Source organism: Myotis brandtii, unplaced genomic scaffold (assembly GCF_000412655.1).
Source record: "Myotis brandtii unplaced genomic scaffold, ASM41265v1 scaffold127, whole genome shotgun sequence".
NCBI classification, from domain to species: Eukaryota; Metazoa; Chordata; class Mammalia; order Chiroptera; family Vespertilionidae; genus Myotis; species Myotis brandtii.
Genome location: NW_005354464.1, coordinates 884,840 through 900,015, shown reverse-complemented (window position 1 = coordinate 900,015; position 15,176 = coordinate 884,840). Strand labels below are relative to the sequence as shown.

The following is a 15,176-nucleotide window of genomic DNA, read 5'->3' as shown; positions in this document are numbered from 1 at the left end:
AGCCCAGCCTGTGCCCTCTCACAGTCCAGGACTCCTCACTTCTTACCGCCCACCTGCAGAGGAGGCAGGGAAAGGCTCCTGTCACTGCTGTTGTGCTCAGGTGAGCCATGAGCCCATCTTCTGGCTGAGCTGTGCTCCCCCTGTGAGAGCACAGTGACCACCAGGGGGCAGCTCCTGAATTGAGCATCTGCCCCCTGGTGGTCAGTGCACAGCATAGCGACCAGTCATTGCCTGTGCCCTCTCACAGTCCAGGACTCCTCACTTCTTACCGCCCACCTGCAGAGGAGGCAGGGAAAGGCTCCTGTCACTGCTGTTGTGCTCAGGTGAGCCATGAGCCCATCTTCTGGCTGAGCTGTGCTCCCCCTGGTGGTCAGTGCACAGCATAGCGACCAGTCATTCTGGTTGTTCCACCGTAATGGTCGCTTAGGCTTTTATTATATAGATGACATTTGAGGGCAAATGGCTTACTATTGGTCTAACACAGTGGTTCTCAACCTTCCTAATGCCGTGATCCTTTAATAGTTATTCCTGTTGTGGTGACTCCCAATTTCATTGTTACAAATTGAACATAATTAAAGCATAGGGATTAATCACAAAAACAATATGTAATTATATATGTGTTTTCTGATGGTCTTAGGCGACCCCTGTGAAAGGGTCGTTCGACCCCCAAAGGGGTCACATGCAACCCACAGATTGAGAACCACTGGTCTAACATATGTAAGAATCTTAACCAAAGGACTTATATAAAACACCCCAGGGAAATAGCTAGTCTGTGGTCTCTAGCAGTACCTATATTTAGCTTTAAGATGATAACGTATGCTAACTAGCATCTAAATTTTAAGTCATCTTAAAGTTCTTATTAATGGAGAACAAACTTTCAAGGTCAAAATAATGGAGGTAATATTTAGTGTTGGAATGTGTTTAGGGGCATTTCAAAGTTGGGGTATACCTGCTTTTGGTTTATTTTCCATCTTGTTTAAGCAATTATTTGTTATGTCTTAAGAGTATAATAAGGCAGGCATAGCTTTTTGTATAGGATAAATCTTTTGTTAATCTCAGAGGGAAGGGGTATGAAGGTATAGTTGTTATTTGTAGTAGCTATGTTCTAGAACAGGGGTGGGCAAACTTTTTGACTCGAGGGCCACAATGGGTTCTTAAACTGGACCGGAGGGCCGGAACAAAAGCATGGATGGAGTGTTTGTGTGAACTAACATAAATTCAAAGTAAACATCATTACATAAAAGGGTACGGTCTTTTTTATTCATTTCAAACGGGCCGTAGTTTGCCCAGGGCTGTTCTAGAAAGTCACTAAAAAGAATAAAACTGTACCTAGGGGAAATACTGGTTCCTATAAGCCTCTAGTCACATTTCAGTCAACCAGTTAATATAAAACCTTGTTTTATGTGTGTTTAAAGACACCTTATGTGATATATTGTTGATTTCTTAACATTTAACTCTCAGACAACACCACTCACGGTGGCACATCAGTTTTCTTGTGTTTGGGAACATTAGGCAGCACTTCCCTCATATTAAACAGGGAAATCTCCAATAAAAAGCACACAAAGATTGAAAAAAAAAGTAGGCACTAAATCATGAAAAGAATACTTGTGTACAGTATGAAAACAAAGCAGAGCATTGTATTTTTGTATATCAGGTGCTTCAAAATTTTCAACACTGCGTCCACAAATGACCAGGAAATGAGAATCAACTATATTTTGGATTGCTAACCCTTTATTTCAAACCTTTGGACTACTAAAAAAAAAAAGTTTCTAGGGCCAAGATCTTTAAAGAAGAGAGTATCAATTAAAACTTAAATGCAATTGTTTTAAAGACAAGTATAAAGTGTAATAATATGCCAACAGGCAATCAAGCATGAACTGTAAAAAGGAAAACTTCATATAGTAGGTATGCCTTTTGAGTAATGTAAATAGCATACCTGTTATAAGACAAGTATTAAGACAGGAACCACTTTAATACTAAGAAGCACAACAGCACATTTTTCTTTCATATCAATCAGCTTTGTTTCCTCTATACTTACCTTTATCAAGTAGAAGAATCCATATTTCATTGAAGGTTATTAGGCAAACCTACCTTTTTTCTTGGGGGAAAGGTGTCATCTATGTAGGGCTCTAGATCAGTGGTCACCAACCGGCGGTCCATGGACCACTAGTGGTCCGTGAGGTCTGAAAGGTTGGCAACCACTGGTTTAAGGAAAACCTTGGAGCAGCAGTCATCAACCAGTGGTCCACGGTCACCAACTGGTGATCCATTAAGTCCGAAAGGTTGCGGACTACTGCTCTAGATCATAATGGGTAACTGATGCAAGTATGATCTGTATCTTTTTTTTAAAAAATATATTTTATAGATTTTTTTTTACAGAGGAAGGGAGAGGGATAGAGTTAGAAACATCGATTCAGCTGCCTCCTGCACACTCCCTACTGGGGATGTGCCCGCAACCCAGGCACATGCCCTTGACCAGAATCGAACCTGGGACCCGTCAGTCCGCAGGCTGATGCTCTATCCACTGAGCCAAACCAGTTAGGGCTGATCTGTATCTTTTTAATGGTGTTTTCTTACAAAAATTTGATGTGAAATGTTAATATTAGCTACTTACAATGAGCCAGCATTTTCCCAGTACAGTAAATGTCCTCACCTAGAGTTCTCGAGAAGTTCCCCAACTTTTAAGTGAAATAATGTATCACAAAACTAATTTTACCATAGGCTATTGATATAAACAAGAGTTGAGTTCCTGTCGCATCTCATCACTGTAACATTAAATGAAACATTAAGGACCTACTGTACCTCAAAAGTACTTATTTAGTACATGTTACAAGGAAAGTGAAGTTTAGTGAGGTTAAGTAACTTGCCCCAAGCAACATAAGTGAAAAGGCCGATTTTTCTCAAACCCAAAGTTCCATACTGTTAACCCCAGCAGTGTGGTACCTTTCACAAATCTGATAACCCAGATGTTTTCCTTGGTAGTACAGAGGTACTCGTCATTACATATCTAGTTTGGGGCCTTTTTGAAAGATGGTATTAAGGGGAGAAAGGAATAGTTAGTTGAATCCAACAGTAACAGAATAAGAGGTGCAGGGTTCGAATCAAACTTCCGCAATAATAGGCAACTTTGTCAAGCCATCTGTGTGCTTAGGGCTCTGCTTCCTCATCTGTTATGAGGAAAATAATGGCCAACTTGAAAAGTATTATGATCCCTCCACATTTTATGGATAGGGAAAAAGCCAGAGCAAATATTTGAGGTAACAAAGCTAGCAAACTATAAGCAAGCCCTGGTAACTTCTCTAATTTATTGTGTTCATTAATAATTTGGTTCTCAATAGATATTTTAGGGGGGAATTCCCACCCATAGCCTTACCTAGATCTGGCATATTGGAGGTTCAATTTCCCTACCTAGATCCTTCATTTGCCTTCACTGGGCCTCTGCATTGACATTAGATGACCCCTACATTACACTTTATAAAAACTGGTGATGAAAGTGGGCTGTAATGAGTGGTCCTCAAAATAAATCTTCCCCTCTCTCAGAATTTCAAGCAAATTCTTTGCCTTCCAAGTATTTTCCTATGGGAGCATTTTAAGAAAAATAGTTTAGTTATTCCAGAAGACTCAAACCATTCAACAATTGAGAACTTCCATGAAAATACTTATATTCCACCTATTTTCATGTAACATTATTTAGAATGCTAGTTTTTTGGTTATATAAAAAACCCTGAATTGAGGGTAACCTTGAGTACCAGGAAACTTAAATGACCATTATAAGTTGGTCTGTGTTATTGACACTGTTCAGAGTGCTATATATCTGCTTGGAGCCAACTGTTGCCTGAGTAACAGCTTATAGAAAGAGCTTCTATTCTGTGTTACTTATTATTCCTCACCCAATGAAGACATAGTCTGGTGTTAAGGTATAATCTGGAACATGTTAACACTTGCTGTTACCTTAGTGGTGTCAATTAATGGAATTTCAAATATAATACTTATGCGACATTTTTCTTAACCTGAAAACAGCAAGTTGAAAAATGGAGTTCAAAGAAGTTGAGGCATAAGCTCCAGGTCATAATTAAGTATAAAATGATTTAACCAGAAAAACTATAGAAAAATTTTTGTAATAAAGTCTCTAAAGTAGAAAATAGTTGCATTTGACAATAAAATAACAAGGGTATAAAACATTCAGAAAATATCCCTGTGATTTCACCCCCGCAAAAAAAATCCTTTCAATCCCTAAAACACAAATACTGGAACTTCAAGACTGGGAATGTCAGTGAAAAATAATTTTGACCTTGCTTTTGATATCCTTTAGACTGCATAACAGCATAGTTGGAAATGTCTGGGATGGACACATATATAAAACACCATTTTAATTTGCCATACTCTTGTTGAGAGTACTTGGGAAATGGTTAAGTGTCACACATATGAATAAACTCAAGTTACATTAATATTGCAAAGACCCTTAGGAGATTAAGTAGTCCAGCCCTCTAAAATGAAATACAGAAAAAGTTAGAAGACAGTAAATTCCATTCTGTACTTACATACACAACATCTTTTCAGACTCTGAAAGAAATAGATAAGCAAATTGACTGACATAATTTCTCTTATAAAAGCTGCATTATAATTTATCCAGGTGCATCATTATGCACATTTTTGCATCATTATGCACCATATTTTGTTACTTGAAATAGTAACGCAGATGAATCGGACTATGAAGTGTTCCACTAATAAACCCTTTCTAAAAACAAAATACGTATTTCCTTATAAGGTTATATGTACCACCATCATCCAGTAATTTGGGGTTTTGATTAGACTACTATTGATTAAATTTCTAGAGTAAACGATTATACTTAAGCACTTGTCAAAAGTTTAGGTTTATCATGGATTATAAGTTACTATGCATTCAAGCGCACATCCTAATAAAGAATTAAAATTTTAAAATAAGGGTCAACAAATGCCAGATAAACTTATAAAAGGGTTCAGAGAATCCAAACCATAATAATAAAGATAGGAAGACTGAATGGAACTTTACAATATCCTTTTTTTTGGCCTTTAATAATTTTGCCAAACCTATAGGTAACCAGTTTACGTTCCTAGAGGTCTAGAAAAATTAAAGTGTAAAAGTAACTTTCCTTTACCGCATTTCCATAAATCACCAGTCATCTGACATAGGACTTAGTGCATTATGGCCAGTTTTCTATTCATCTGTCCTTAGACTGAGCTCATTGTAGATACAGCCAATGAGAATGGTATCTTTTAACCTCAAAAAAACTGTAAATCTATTTACAGAGGACACAAATGGTATTATTTCCTAATCTAACTGCAACATTCAGTTAACATGCCAACTTTGCAAAAGACCCTTCTTCGGTTAAACACTAGACTCTTGGCTATAAAAATACCAGACATAAAGGTGATGGATTCCAGCCAAAAGAATGGCTGAAATAGAGAACCATAATAAGAGTAAACCACCAGCTACTTTTGCCTCCTTTACTAGCCTAGCGTTTCCCTGTTCTTTGTGCTTGCATATATATACCTGTACTTTCTTTTTTAAAAATTACATGTAAACAACCTCCCTTGGCCTTATCCTAAGCAATGTCTCAGGTAAGTTTCCATAAAGTCACCAGCAGTTTGATGTGCTATTTCCCTTAACTTCACATTAAAAAAGGTAATGTCAAACCCAAGAATCCTAGGCTTTCCAAGGTTTCGGGAAAAGCAGACCATTTTTGCCTCCACATAATGAAGCTCCCACTTCATGATTTAGTTCCTATTTCACGTGTGCTGGCACAGTATTTGAGCTGCACAAGGCCTTTAGAATAGTGTCTTGCTTGAGTATCTGTTTAATGTGCACAGTTAAGTTCTCCCATAGCAACCAACATCTACTTATAATAGCCTAAAAAGATGCACCCCTCTCAAAATAAGTTTGGAATGCTATCTGAACCGACAGTGGTTCTCTTTGGGGAGTGGGCTTTTCATTTCTGAACGTGAGCATGTACTATTTACCCCTCGAAAAGCTTATCAGGATTCTTCAACACATATTTTTAAAGGACAAAACATTGGGTTTAGTCACTTATAATGAAATCTTATTGCCTATTTCCTTGAATATGGTTGTCAGTTCTACACTAAAGCACTGCTTGGGCTAGCTATACCCTTCTTAAGGTGGTCTCATCTTTCTTCCTTTCCCATGGAAACAATCTTTATGGAAGGACTTTAGTGAATCTGTTCTATGTGAAAGAAAATGAAAAATCTTTTTTTTCTTATACCACATTCACCAACTTGGGGATTAATGAACATATTTCTCATAACTCGTAGTTAATCTGTAAACCTATTAGTGAAGAGGACTAAGAATAAAAAGGCCAACAATTTTACTTGTTTCTAACATTGATGGATAAATATACATTGGTGGGTAGTAAAAACCAGGATGTGAAATTACTTCATATTGCTATTTAACGTGCAAGGACTGGCTATACACAACACACCTTACCAGTACTTTAAAAAATCTGTTAGGGCTTTATAAGAGAGCATTTAATAACATCACATCTTATCCTCAACAATAGGTTTAAGTGCTAGGGTTATGCGCACTAACCTGGCAATTACCACAATTTTAACTATACCCTGAATTCTCCTTCAATACTTATAAACTTAAAGTACATTTTTATGTACATAAAAAATTAACACAAGTTATGCACATAAAAACAAGACACCAAATGACAAAAAGGGCTTTCTTGCTCAGTGATCTACATAATATTGTGGAGTTAAACTTTCCCATAAATCCACAATTGTTGTATGTGACCTCACAATTAGCTTCGTAAATTGTTACTTTTTGCAACACACTTGGTGTGAAAGTCTTCATCTTCCTAAATTATCTGGCTAAAATATATATATAAAAAAAATACAATAATTTGTATGAGAATCTTCAAGACTATTTCCATGAGAATCAAAAAGCAAACCAGTGGCTTATTCCATATTTTAAAATTGTTCATACTTCTTTATAAAAATAATCAAAGGCAAAAAATTCTAGATTTTACCCCACTGCCCTCCAAATTTGTCTTTGATTACAATTTTATGTTCCAAAGATTTTTCCTAAATCAAATGTATGATCAATTCCCTAAGCCATTCTATTCTAACAGATTAAATTTTAATTGCTAAGATTTCAGGATTCATCACAAAATGATTAACTGACCAATTAATAGTTTGATATTATTTATGAGCAAGTATAAATGCTTTTTAAAAAGCAATCAGGATACTATTCTAGGCCTCTAAGTAGCTCCAACTACTTTGCAACAGTGGGTATAAAAAGTAGAAAGTTAAAAATCAGCAAATGGAAGATCAAAGTTTATTTACTACCTGCATACAAAAACATATTGCACATCAAACAACCAAAATTAAAAAAAAAAAAAAGAAAAAGGGGAAAAAAGAAAAAAATTAAGAAAAGGAAAAGATACTCTACTGGACTAACATGTAGTTTATACAGAATAAACCTTCTGGAAAGTGATCTTTTCAGTAGTTCAGGTTATGTCTGAATGGACATGACTAATTCAGCTTAGTGTTTTAACTAAAGCTATGTTTGATTTTTAAATACTGTACACTTTAATAAATAAACCAAACAAAGCCTCAATATAGAACAGTCACTGCCAATATCACCCAGTGTCCCTGCAGTTGAGAGTTTAACAAATGTATTCCAGTGGTCTGCAGATTTTCCTCTACATACAGCATTTTAAAAACACATCAAAACAGACCAGTTTCCAGACTAAACTAATGAAGAAATTACAATTCAGTGCAAAATATTTTAGACTGCATTTCAACTCTAGTTTTCCTCAGGTGAAGAAGTGGTTGCATATTATTAAAAATGTAACAAAAGCAGCTAATGCTTTCATAAAGAGTATTATGTCAGGGATCCCACCCCACCAACCTCCCCCCATCTCTGCCATATTTTGAAAACAAAATAACATTTCCTATAGCCAGCAACTTTTTTTAATGTTACATATACTATTCTCAAGGCACATCTGATGATATATTTTATAACACAGTAGGTGTCAAAGTATGTTTAACATATGATTTCTTCAGGATCCCTCCCCTTTCTGAATTCCAAATGGAGGAACTGAAAGTGCGATGTAAAGACTGGCGATCCATATTCTATCTTTGGCAAGCTGTACAAGCACTATTGTAAAATGTAATGTAAAAGAACTGTAAACTAGGAACTTCTTCAGTTTATGAAACACCATTCAGGACTGCTGCTTCTTGAGTGTTTTCTTCTTTTAAGGTATTAATCTTTTCTTCTCCTGGAGTACGCTGTAGCTTAGAAATTTCATCGCCAGAAGCACTAGTTGGGCCATTTATTGCCTTTTCTGAAGGACCATGCTCTTCAATCACATCTTTTGCCTGCCAAAGGGAGACAACTTTTTCAACTTCTTTATAAATAAAATCTATAGCTGAGGAGGAAAATAACTACATAAACAATAATTAGCTACTAAGTAATTTTAGTTTGATACAATGGATTAAGTCATTCAAATATTCTTAAAGTTCAAAATAAATACCAGTATACTCTACCTCTCTGGGTATTTCAATTCTTTGTTTCTAGTACTACCTAGAGGTACCTGATTACTGAATAGTATGTACTTGATTACTGAAAATTTGAACCTAATTTTATTTTAACCAGTTGAAAGCTCACCATGTAAAAGATATAGTTAATACCCTAAGTAAATCAAATAATCGCCTACTTTACTCACCTTTTTAAAAACTCAGTTACATATAAATCCTTTAAAGCATTAAAAGAATTGAAACTTAAAGGTCTAGATCCATCACTGAGAAGAGGTATGTAGCCTATTGCTCCCCAAATTAAGCAATAATCTTTATGCCCAATATCTTTGGGCAGACTGAGCTTTACAAATGCTATTTAGAGTTCTAACGGAAAAGTATTTCAGGCTCAAGCATGCATTTCTATCTTCAGTTACCTGGGGCCAACAACAAACTCACTAGTAGTCTTTAACTAAAATAGTATTTGTTTAGCTGGGGGGAAACAAGCGATCATACAGAAAGTTAAGTAAAAATAAAGCTAAACCATACAAAAAAAAAAAAAAAAAAAAAAAAAGGCAACAAAACCTACATTTTAAATTCTCCTTACCATTTCTTTCTTGTTTTTAGCCAAAGTTTCCCTTGGGAGGTTTCTTTGTCTGCTCTGAGACTCAGCTCTAGAAATATAATCTGCAACTGTGACTGTTAAAGATGAGAAAAAAATTACAGGTGTTGAAAGATATGTCTAAAGTTTATTTATGGATAAAGAGTAATTTTACTTTTAAAATGAACTAATGGTGGGTTACCCAATTTTAAATTTTTCTTAAGCTGGGTAACACCTCCAACCAAAAACAGCTTGAAAAATGTGCCTGCAACTTAGCAATAACATTAAAAAGTTTTAAGCTGGAGATCGAGGAAGCCTAGATTAACGTCCTCTTTCACAGGAATCCAGCCATTTGCTTCTGGTTGAGTGTACGGCTGTGGCATAAGTTTGATACAGAAATCCACAACCAAGAATAGGAAAGGCAGCATTCTAAGCCCAGACAATATTTGGGGGGGAAAAATGGGGCAAGTTTGGTATAAATCATGGGGTGGTGTACTTCAATTTGAAAATTTCAGCAAAGATGTAAAAAGTTACTCAAATATTAGCTCTGTTATTTTTTTAAGAAACACAAGTAAGAAATCCAAGTGTTTTCTTAAGCTGGGTAACACCTCCAACCAAAAACAGCTTGAAAAATGTGCCTGCAACTTAGCAATAACATTAAAAAGTTTTAAGCTGGAGATCGAGGAAGCCTAGATTAACGTCCTCTTTCACAGGAATCCAGCCATTTGCTTCTGGTTGAGTGTACGGCTGTGGCATAAGTTTGATACAGAAATCCACAACCAAGAATAGGAAAGGCAGCATTCTAAGCCCAGACAATATTTGGGGGGGAAAAATGGGGCAAGTTTGGTATAAATCATGGGGTGGTGTACTTCAATTTGAAAATTTCAGCAAAGATGTAAAAAGTTACTCAAAATTAGCTCTGTTATTTTTTTTAAGAAACACAAGTAAGAAATCCAAGTGTGGTATTTTATGGTTCCTTTTAAACATTCCACACTAGAAACCATTCTGAGTGATCGACAATAAAAAACTACAAGCAAACTAAAGATGACAGAAAGCCACCCTAAAAATGTAAACATTGATCATGGTAAGAGAAAGGCCACCGTGAATTTAACTAACCACTCCCTCCTCACTTAGCCAATCTTTCAATGTTTTGAGGGACTGATTGAGGTGTGCATGTGTGTTTGCAAGTAGGTGGATGGCAGTAGTGATCTAGGGAAAAGATTAATCCGACCTAACGTCTTACTTACTGCCAACCCAGTGCCACAAATGACCTCTTGTCTACAGGTACTCTGGGCTAGTCCAACTTTATGCCTCAATCCTCTCTCTCTGAAGGCTTGCAACTTAGAATTCACATATTTGAAGAAATAACAAAAGAATCATTCTCTTTCTTTGGATGAATTATTGTCTATCAGAAACTGGTGAAGAAAAATCCCTGATTATGTGAAATATAGTGTATTTTAAATTATGGGAGCAAATTATGGGAGTAAAGAATGAAAATTCAAGTAAATGTCTAATTAGTCACTAGATAGGAGGAGAATTGGTTCATCGGGTTCAGATTTTTATAAAAATAAATCATTTTGATGTAATATAAAACTGCATTTATTTACAATTCATTTTTTCTTAATCATAAACTGACATACTAATACTTTTATAAGATCCAAGAACTGTCTATAAGTATTAGATGAATTTTCTAAAAGCTCAAAAAACAATGTAATTCAGAAATAATACATATCATTTATTAGAAATATCACTAAAGATGTTTCTTGTCTAACACTGCTTCTTTTCTTCCAAATTAGAAGAAACTGAGTGTGTTCATTTTGGAGCTTTAAAAATCATTTAAATTCACTGTTAATGAATTATAAATACATTTAACAATGGTTTCCAAAATTGGGGAGGGGGTTACTATCAAATCCACTTCATTGTTATGTCTACGTACCTGGTGATAAAACCATTCTAGGAATTATTCTAATTTGGGAAGCACCTTAATAATTAAATCCATTATGTTTCTGTAATTCAGTCCTCAGTGATACCTGAAGAACTCATCTACCTGGAAACCCTGACAATTATGTACAGACATAGAGTAATATACTTTAATATAGTTTACCAATTAAATTAAAAGGCACTTAGTTGGAAAGGTAAAAACTTACCAGTGCCCCTCCTTTCCCATAAGGGGAGGTAAAACCAAAACAAATTCAGTTGATTAATAAAAACAAAACCCCTATCTATAGCCAGTCTTTAAAATACCAGCCACTTAAAAGTTCAATACAGATGAATACATATTTAAAATATCTAGGGGAAAAAAACAAGCAATTTGTGCAACATAATTTGGACTCTAGAATTTCCTCTTAGGTTAGAGGTCCAAGTTAATCAACTGGACACCACTGTACTGTCACATTCTTAGTAAAGAATATTCATTGTTTAATTTACATTAAGAACAGGAAATTTTAAGCAAATAGAACAAATTAAATAACTGTGTATTTAAAAGAATGTTGATATTCTTTAGATAGAGGCTGCCTTCCTAGAACTGCTGCAGAGGCAATGAGAGTATGTGTGCTTGTTCTATCTTATTTTGAGTTTTGGATTTGTTTTTTTAGGGGGGATTGAGGAGGGAGTAGGGCAGGAATAGGCTAGGGAAGGCAAAGAATTCTAAAGATGAAAAGCAATTTCCAAAAGAACAGAGTAAAATAGGAATAAATTGCGATATGGAACACAAGTTATTAAAAATTCCAAATTACTCAAATTTCAATTAATACAATGCAGAAATCTCTGCCTCTTCGTTGACAAAACCACTACATTATTCCTTTTATGTCCATTGACTTAGTAATAAATCACCATCCATTTAGTTAATAAATTACATTGTAATTTATCCTATAAGCGCCCAGCTTGAACTTTCTTATTTATAAAGTATGGCCAGATACTATATTCACTGCTGTGCCAGCTTAAAAAAATGAAATATGATCTCTTGATCTAAAATATATCTCTAACACTAAAGACAGTGGGTAAAGAAGAGAGGGGAAAACAAATATTTTCTGGAAACTTTCTATATTTGACAATATTTAATTCCTTTTAGTTTTACAAATATCTTTAAAGCATGAGTTTTTTTTCAAGAATGGGAACTAATAGCCTTTAATGGGTTTTCCCAAATATCTCTATAACCACCTAACTTAAAATTCTAGATAATGGAATTTACATTCCTTAGTTGGGGAAAACACATGAAAGAATTTGCTCTGGAAAGAATGCAAAATTGATTAGCTTAAAAGGGGTTTATTTGTGAATATACATGTGATTTTCTTACACAGGAAATGGAATTATGTTCAAAATAATATAGACACAACCAACAAGTTTTCTTTCAAGTTACTAAAAACATGACTACTTAAAAATTAACATTCTAAAGCTAATAAGTAAGTACTATTAATTTGAATAGTTAGTAGGTGTAGGGAAAAAACATCACACTACAATAAACAAAAACATAGCATGCATTCCTCTTATTAGAAAAAAAACATTTTCAAGTATTTTTCTCATTTGTACTTTTTTTTTTTTTAAATGTGGGTATTATAAAATTCCCACAAAAATGAGGTGCTAAATACAGATAGAGTAAGCAGGCACCATGCAAAAGCTCTCCAGTTTTGCCAATCAACCTCAATCACAATCTAACAACATAGTCCCCTGGGATGGCAGACCCCAGTTCAAGTGTGAAGAATCTGCCAAGTGAACAAAATAATGGCCTTCTCAACAGTATTTCCATGAAAAAAATTTGAGTAATATTAGTTCAATTAGACAGGTTACTAAACATTTACGGTGTCAAGGAAGAATGCATTTTCTTAAGAGTAGTAGTCTTATTAGTTGAGTAAACAATTTATGCAATGCACATCTTGAATGTATATGCACACATGTGTATATGTAAGTATAATTTATTTAGAAAGCAGACACATGACATTTTTTTTCCATGCTTATGACCTGGTGTTGTCAACAGGTCCACTCAAGTTACCTGGCTGTCTATCTTCTGCCTGACCCCTGAAACGACGCCTGCGGCTACGATTGCGTCGCTGGGGTTTTTTTTCACTATCATCTGTAATTGCAAAATTTACCATGAACTATTCTGATAAAAACAAAACAAGACAAAAACTTTGTTCCTTCAAAGATTCAAGGAAAGGGAAAGAGAAACTTTCAGTTAAATAGGGAAGAAAAAACACATAAATTACTGACAGGAAAATCACTTCCGTAGTTTTAAGCATTCCAAATAGATTTACAAAATGGAATTATCATCTGGAAATTAAGAGGGTTTTAACTCTTAATTAAACAAACTTTATGATTTAATTTTTACAATGCCATCATTCAGGGAGATAAAGTTTTCCTCTCCAATACAGTTTATTTATTAACCAAAGTTAATGACAGTTTAGCCCTTTGCAAATTAATGCCATTTTCATTAGTATTATTTATAATAATTTTTAAAGAGGTAAGCTGAAAGCCCGATTTTGGTTTAGGTACAATAAGAGTATTAAGTGCCTTGCAGTTCGTATATTTGTGTTATGCAATGGCATCAAAGGGCACTTTAATAAACCCTCTCAGTTTCAAATAATTTGACTATACAAATCTGAAAACTGGATATTTAAGACAGATACAAAGCTATCTTTGTTTGAAGCAAGCACTAAAAAATCCAATTTTCAAATTGCATATTTTTGGGTTTTTGTTTATGTGAAAAAAGCATAATACATTAACAGTATTATACAATATATATCTTTTCCCTAAGTGCTTACATACCTAGCCCATTTTCATTAACTGAAGCTGTATCAGATTCAGTCATTCCATCCATCAGAACAGCATCTTCATCAGTCCTTCGTCTACGAGACCGCCTACGACGGTTAGTACTGTGATGAGATTCGCTGGCATCAGTGTCTGCAGTCTGATCTGATTCTGTATTATCAAGTAAGCTGTATGGATTGCTGTCTGGATCTTTGAGCACTATATGCATGTCAGAGGCAAGAAATATTTGTTTAAGAGAGCTGCAGTTAATAGGAATGTTTTCATCTATATTAAGCTGTATTAATTAATAATTAAGAAACTTGAATTTTGCCCCAATAAAATATATTCTGTCTTCAAATGTTTTCTTTATCACTATTTTACCTGGAAAGTAGTAAAGATGAAAAAACTTGAAATGGCAATGAAAAATTAAAGCAAAAGATGAGCAGACACCTCAGCTTCCTACTGTTTCACTTTGACTTGTTTTGAAAATGTTAGGATATATATAGCACATTATACATGCTATTTCTGACATTCACATTCCTAGCTAAACCTGACCAGAGGTTAGAAAAATAAAATTAAGGAGAAATAAATATCCAGCTAATGTGAATTAATTTGAACATAGAGCTTTTGTCACCTTTATTGAGCTAAAGGTGACTGTTGCTTCTTTTTGCTAATATTAATGGACTATTTCCAAATAATACTCAACACCTGCACTCCACGACTTATCAGTTACTATAAACTGAAGCAATCAAAACAAGTCTACACACACACACAAAGGAAAAAAACAACTACAAAAGTTGAAATTCTAACTGATTATAGCAAAATGTGGAAATGAGTGTTGACTAGTACTCCCATCTCTAGAAACAAAAAGTGAAGGTGGGATAAGGTGGGGTGAAGGTGGGAAAAGAAAAGTTTTAAGATACAATTTGTAAGAAAAAAATACCCATCTTACCTATGTGCATTTATTGCCTCCACCAATCAAATTATAGAAGAAATTCACCTAATCACGACTTTTCATTTCTAAGTTTCCATTGGTAACAGCTAGCAAGCTAGCATCTTTGCAAAAGACACTAAGTTTATCCATTAATCATGAACACTAAGTACATTTATTTATAATTCAGCATATTATATTATAAACCTTGGTAATAGTGAACAATGTACTAAAATATAAAAACTATTTATCTGAAAGCCTATAAACTAAATTTTAGGGATTAAAGAGTTTCACTGGAACTAGAGAGTACCTTTTAAAAAGTTCCTAAATTTTGTTACTTGTTCCAGTTTTTTCTAACTTGTAAGCACACCTGGTATATATTTAATT

The 15,176-nt window shown here is 34.6% G+C and overlaps 1 protein-coding gene across 6 annotated transcripts in view; it reads right to left on the bottom strand.

Annotated features, from left to right (window-relative positions):
- Positions 1 to 7,304: 7,304 nt before the first annotated feature.
- The window catches only part of FXR1 (fragile X mental retardation, autosomal homolog 1), a 45,287-nt gene continuing 37,415 nt past the window's right edge, over positions 7,305 to 15,176 (bottom strand). For 2 of the 6 annotated variants that reach the window (XM_014534207.1, XM_005859487.2), the window contains 4 exons: positions 13,877 to 14,077; positions 13,104 to 13,184; positions 9,122 to 9,213; positions 7,305 to 8,379 (listed from right to left, as the gene is read on the bottom strand). In XM_014534207.1, the coding sequence (XP_014389693.1) occupies positions 8,209 to 8,379; positions 9,122 to 9,213; positions 13,104 to 13,184; positions 13,877 to 14,077 (545 nt within the window). In that variant the 3' untranslated portion in view covers positions 7,305 to 8,208. The remainder of the gene's footprint in view (positions 8,380 to 9,121; positions 9,214 to 13,103; positions 13,185 to 13,876; positions 14,078 to 15,176) is intronic. The other 4 variants (XM_005859486.2, XM_005859484.2, XM_014534208.1 and 1 more) reach the window with 3 other exon arrangements.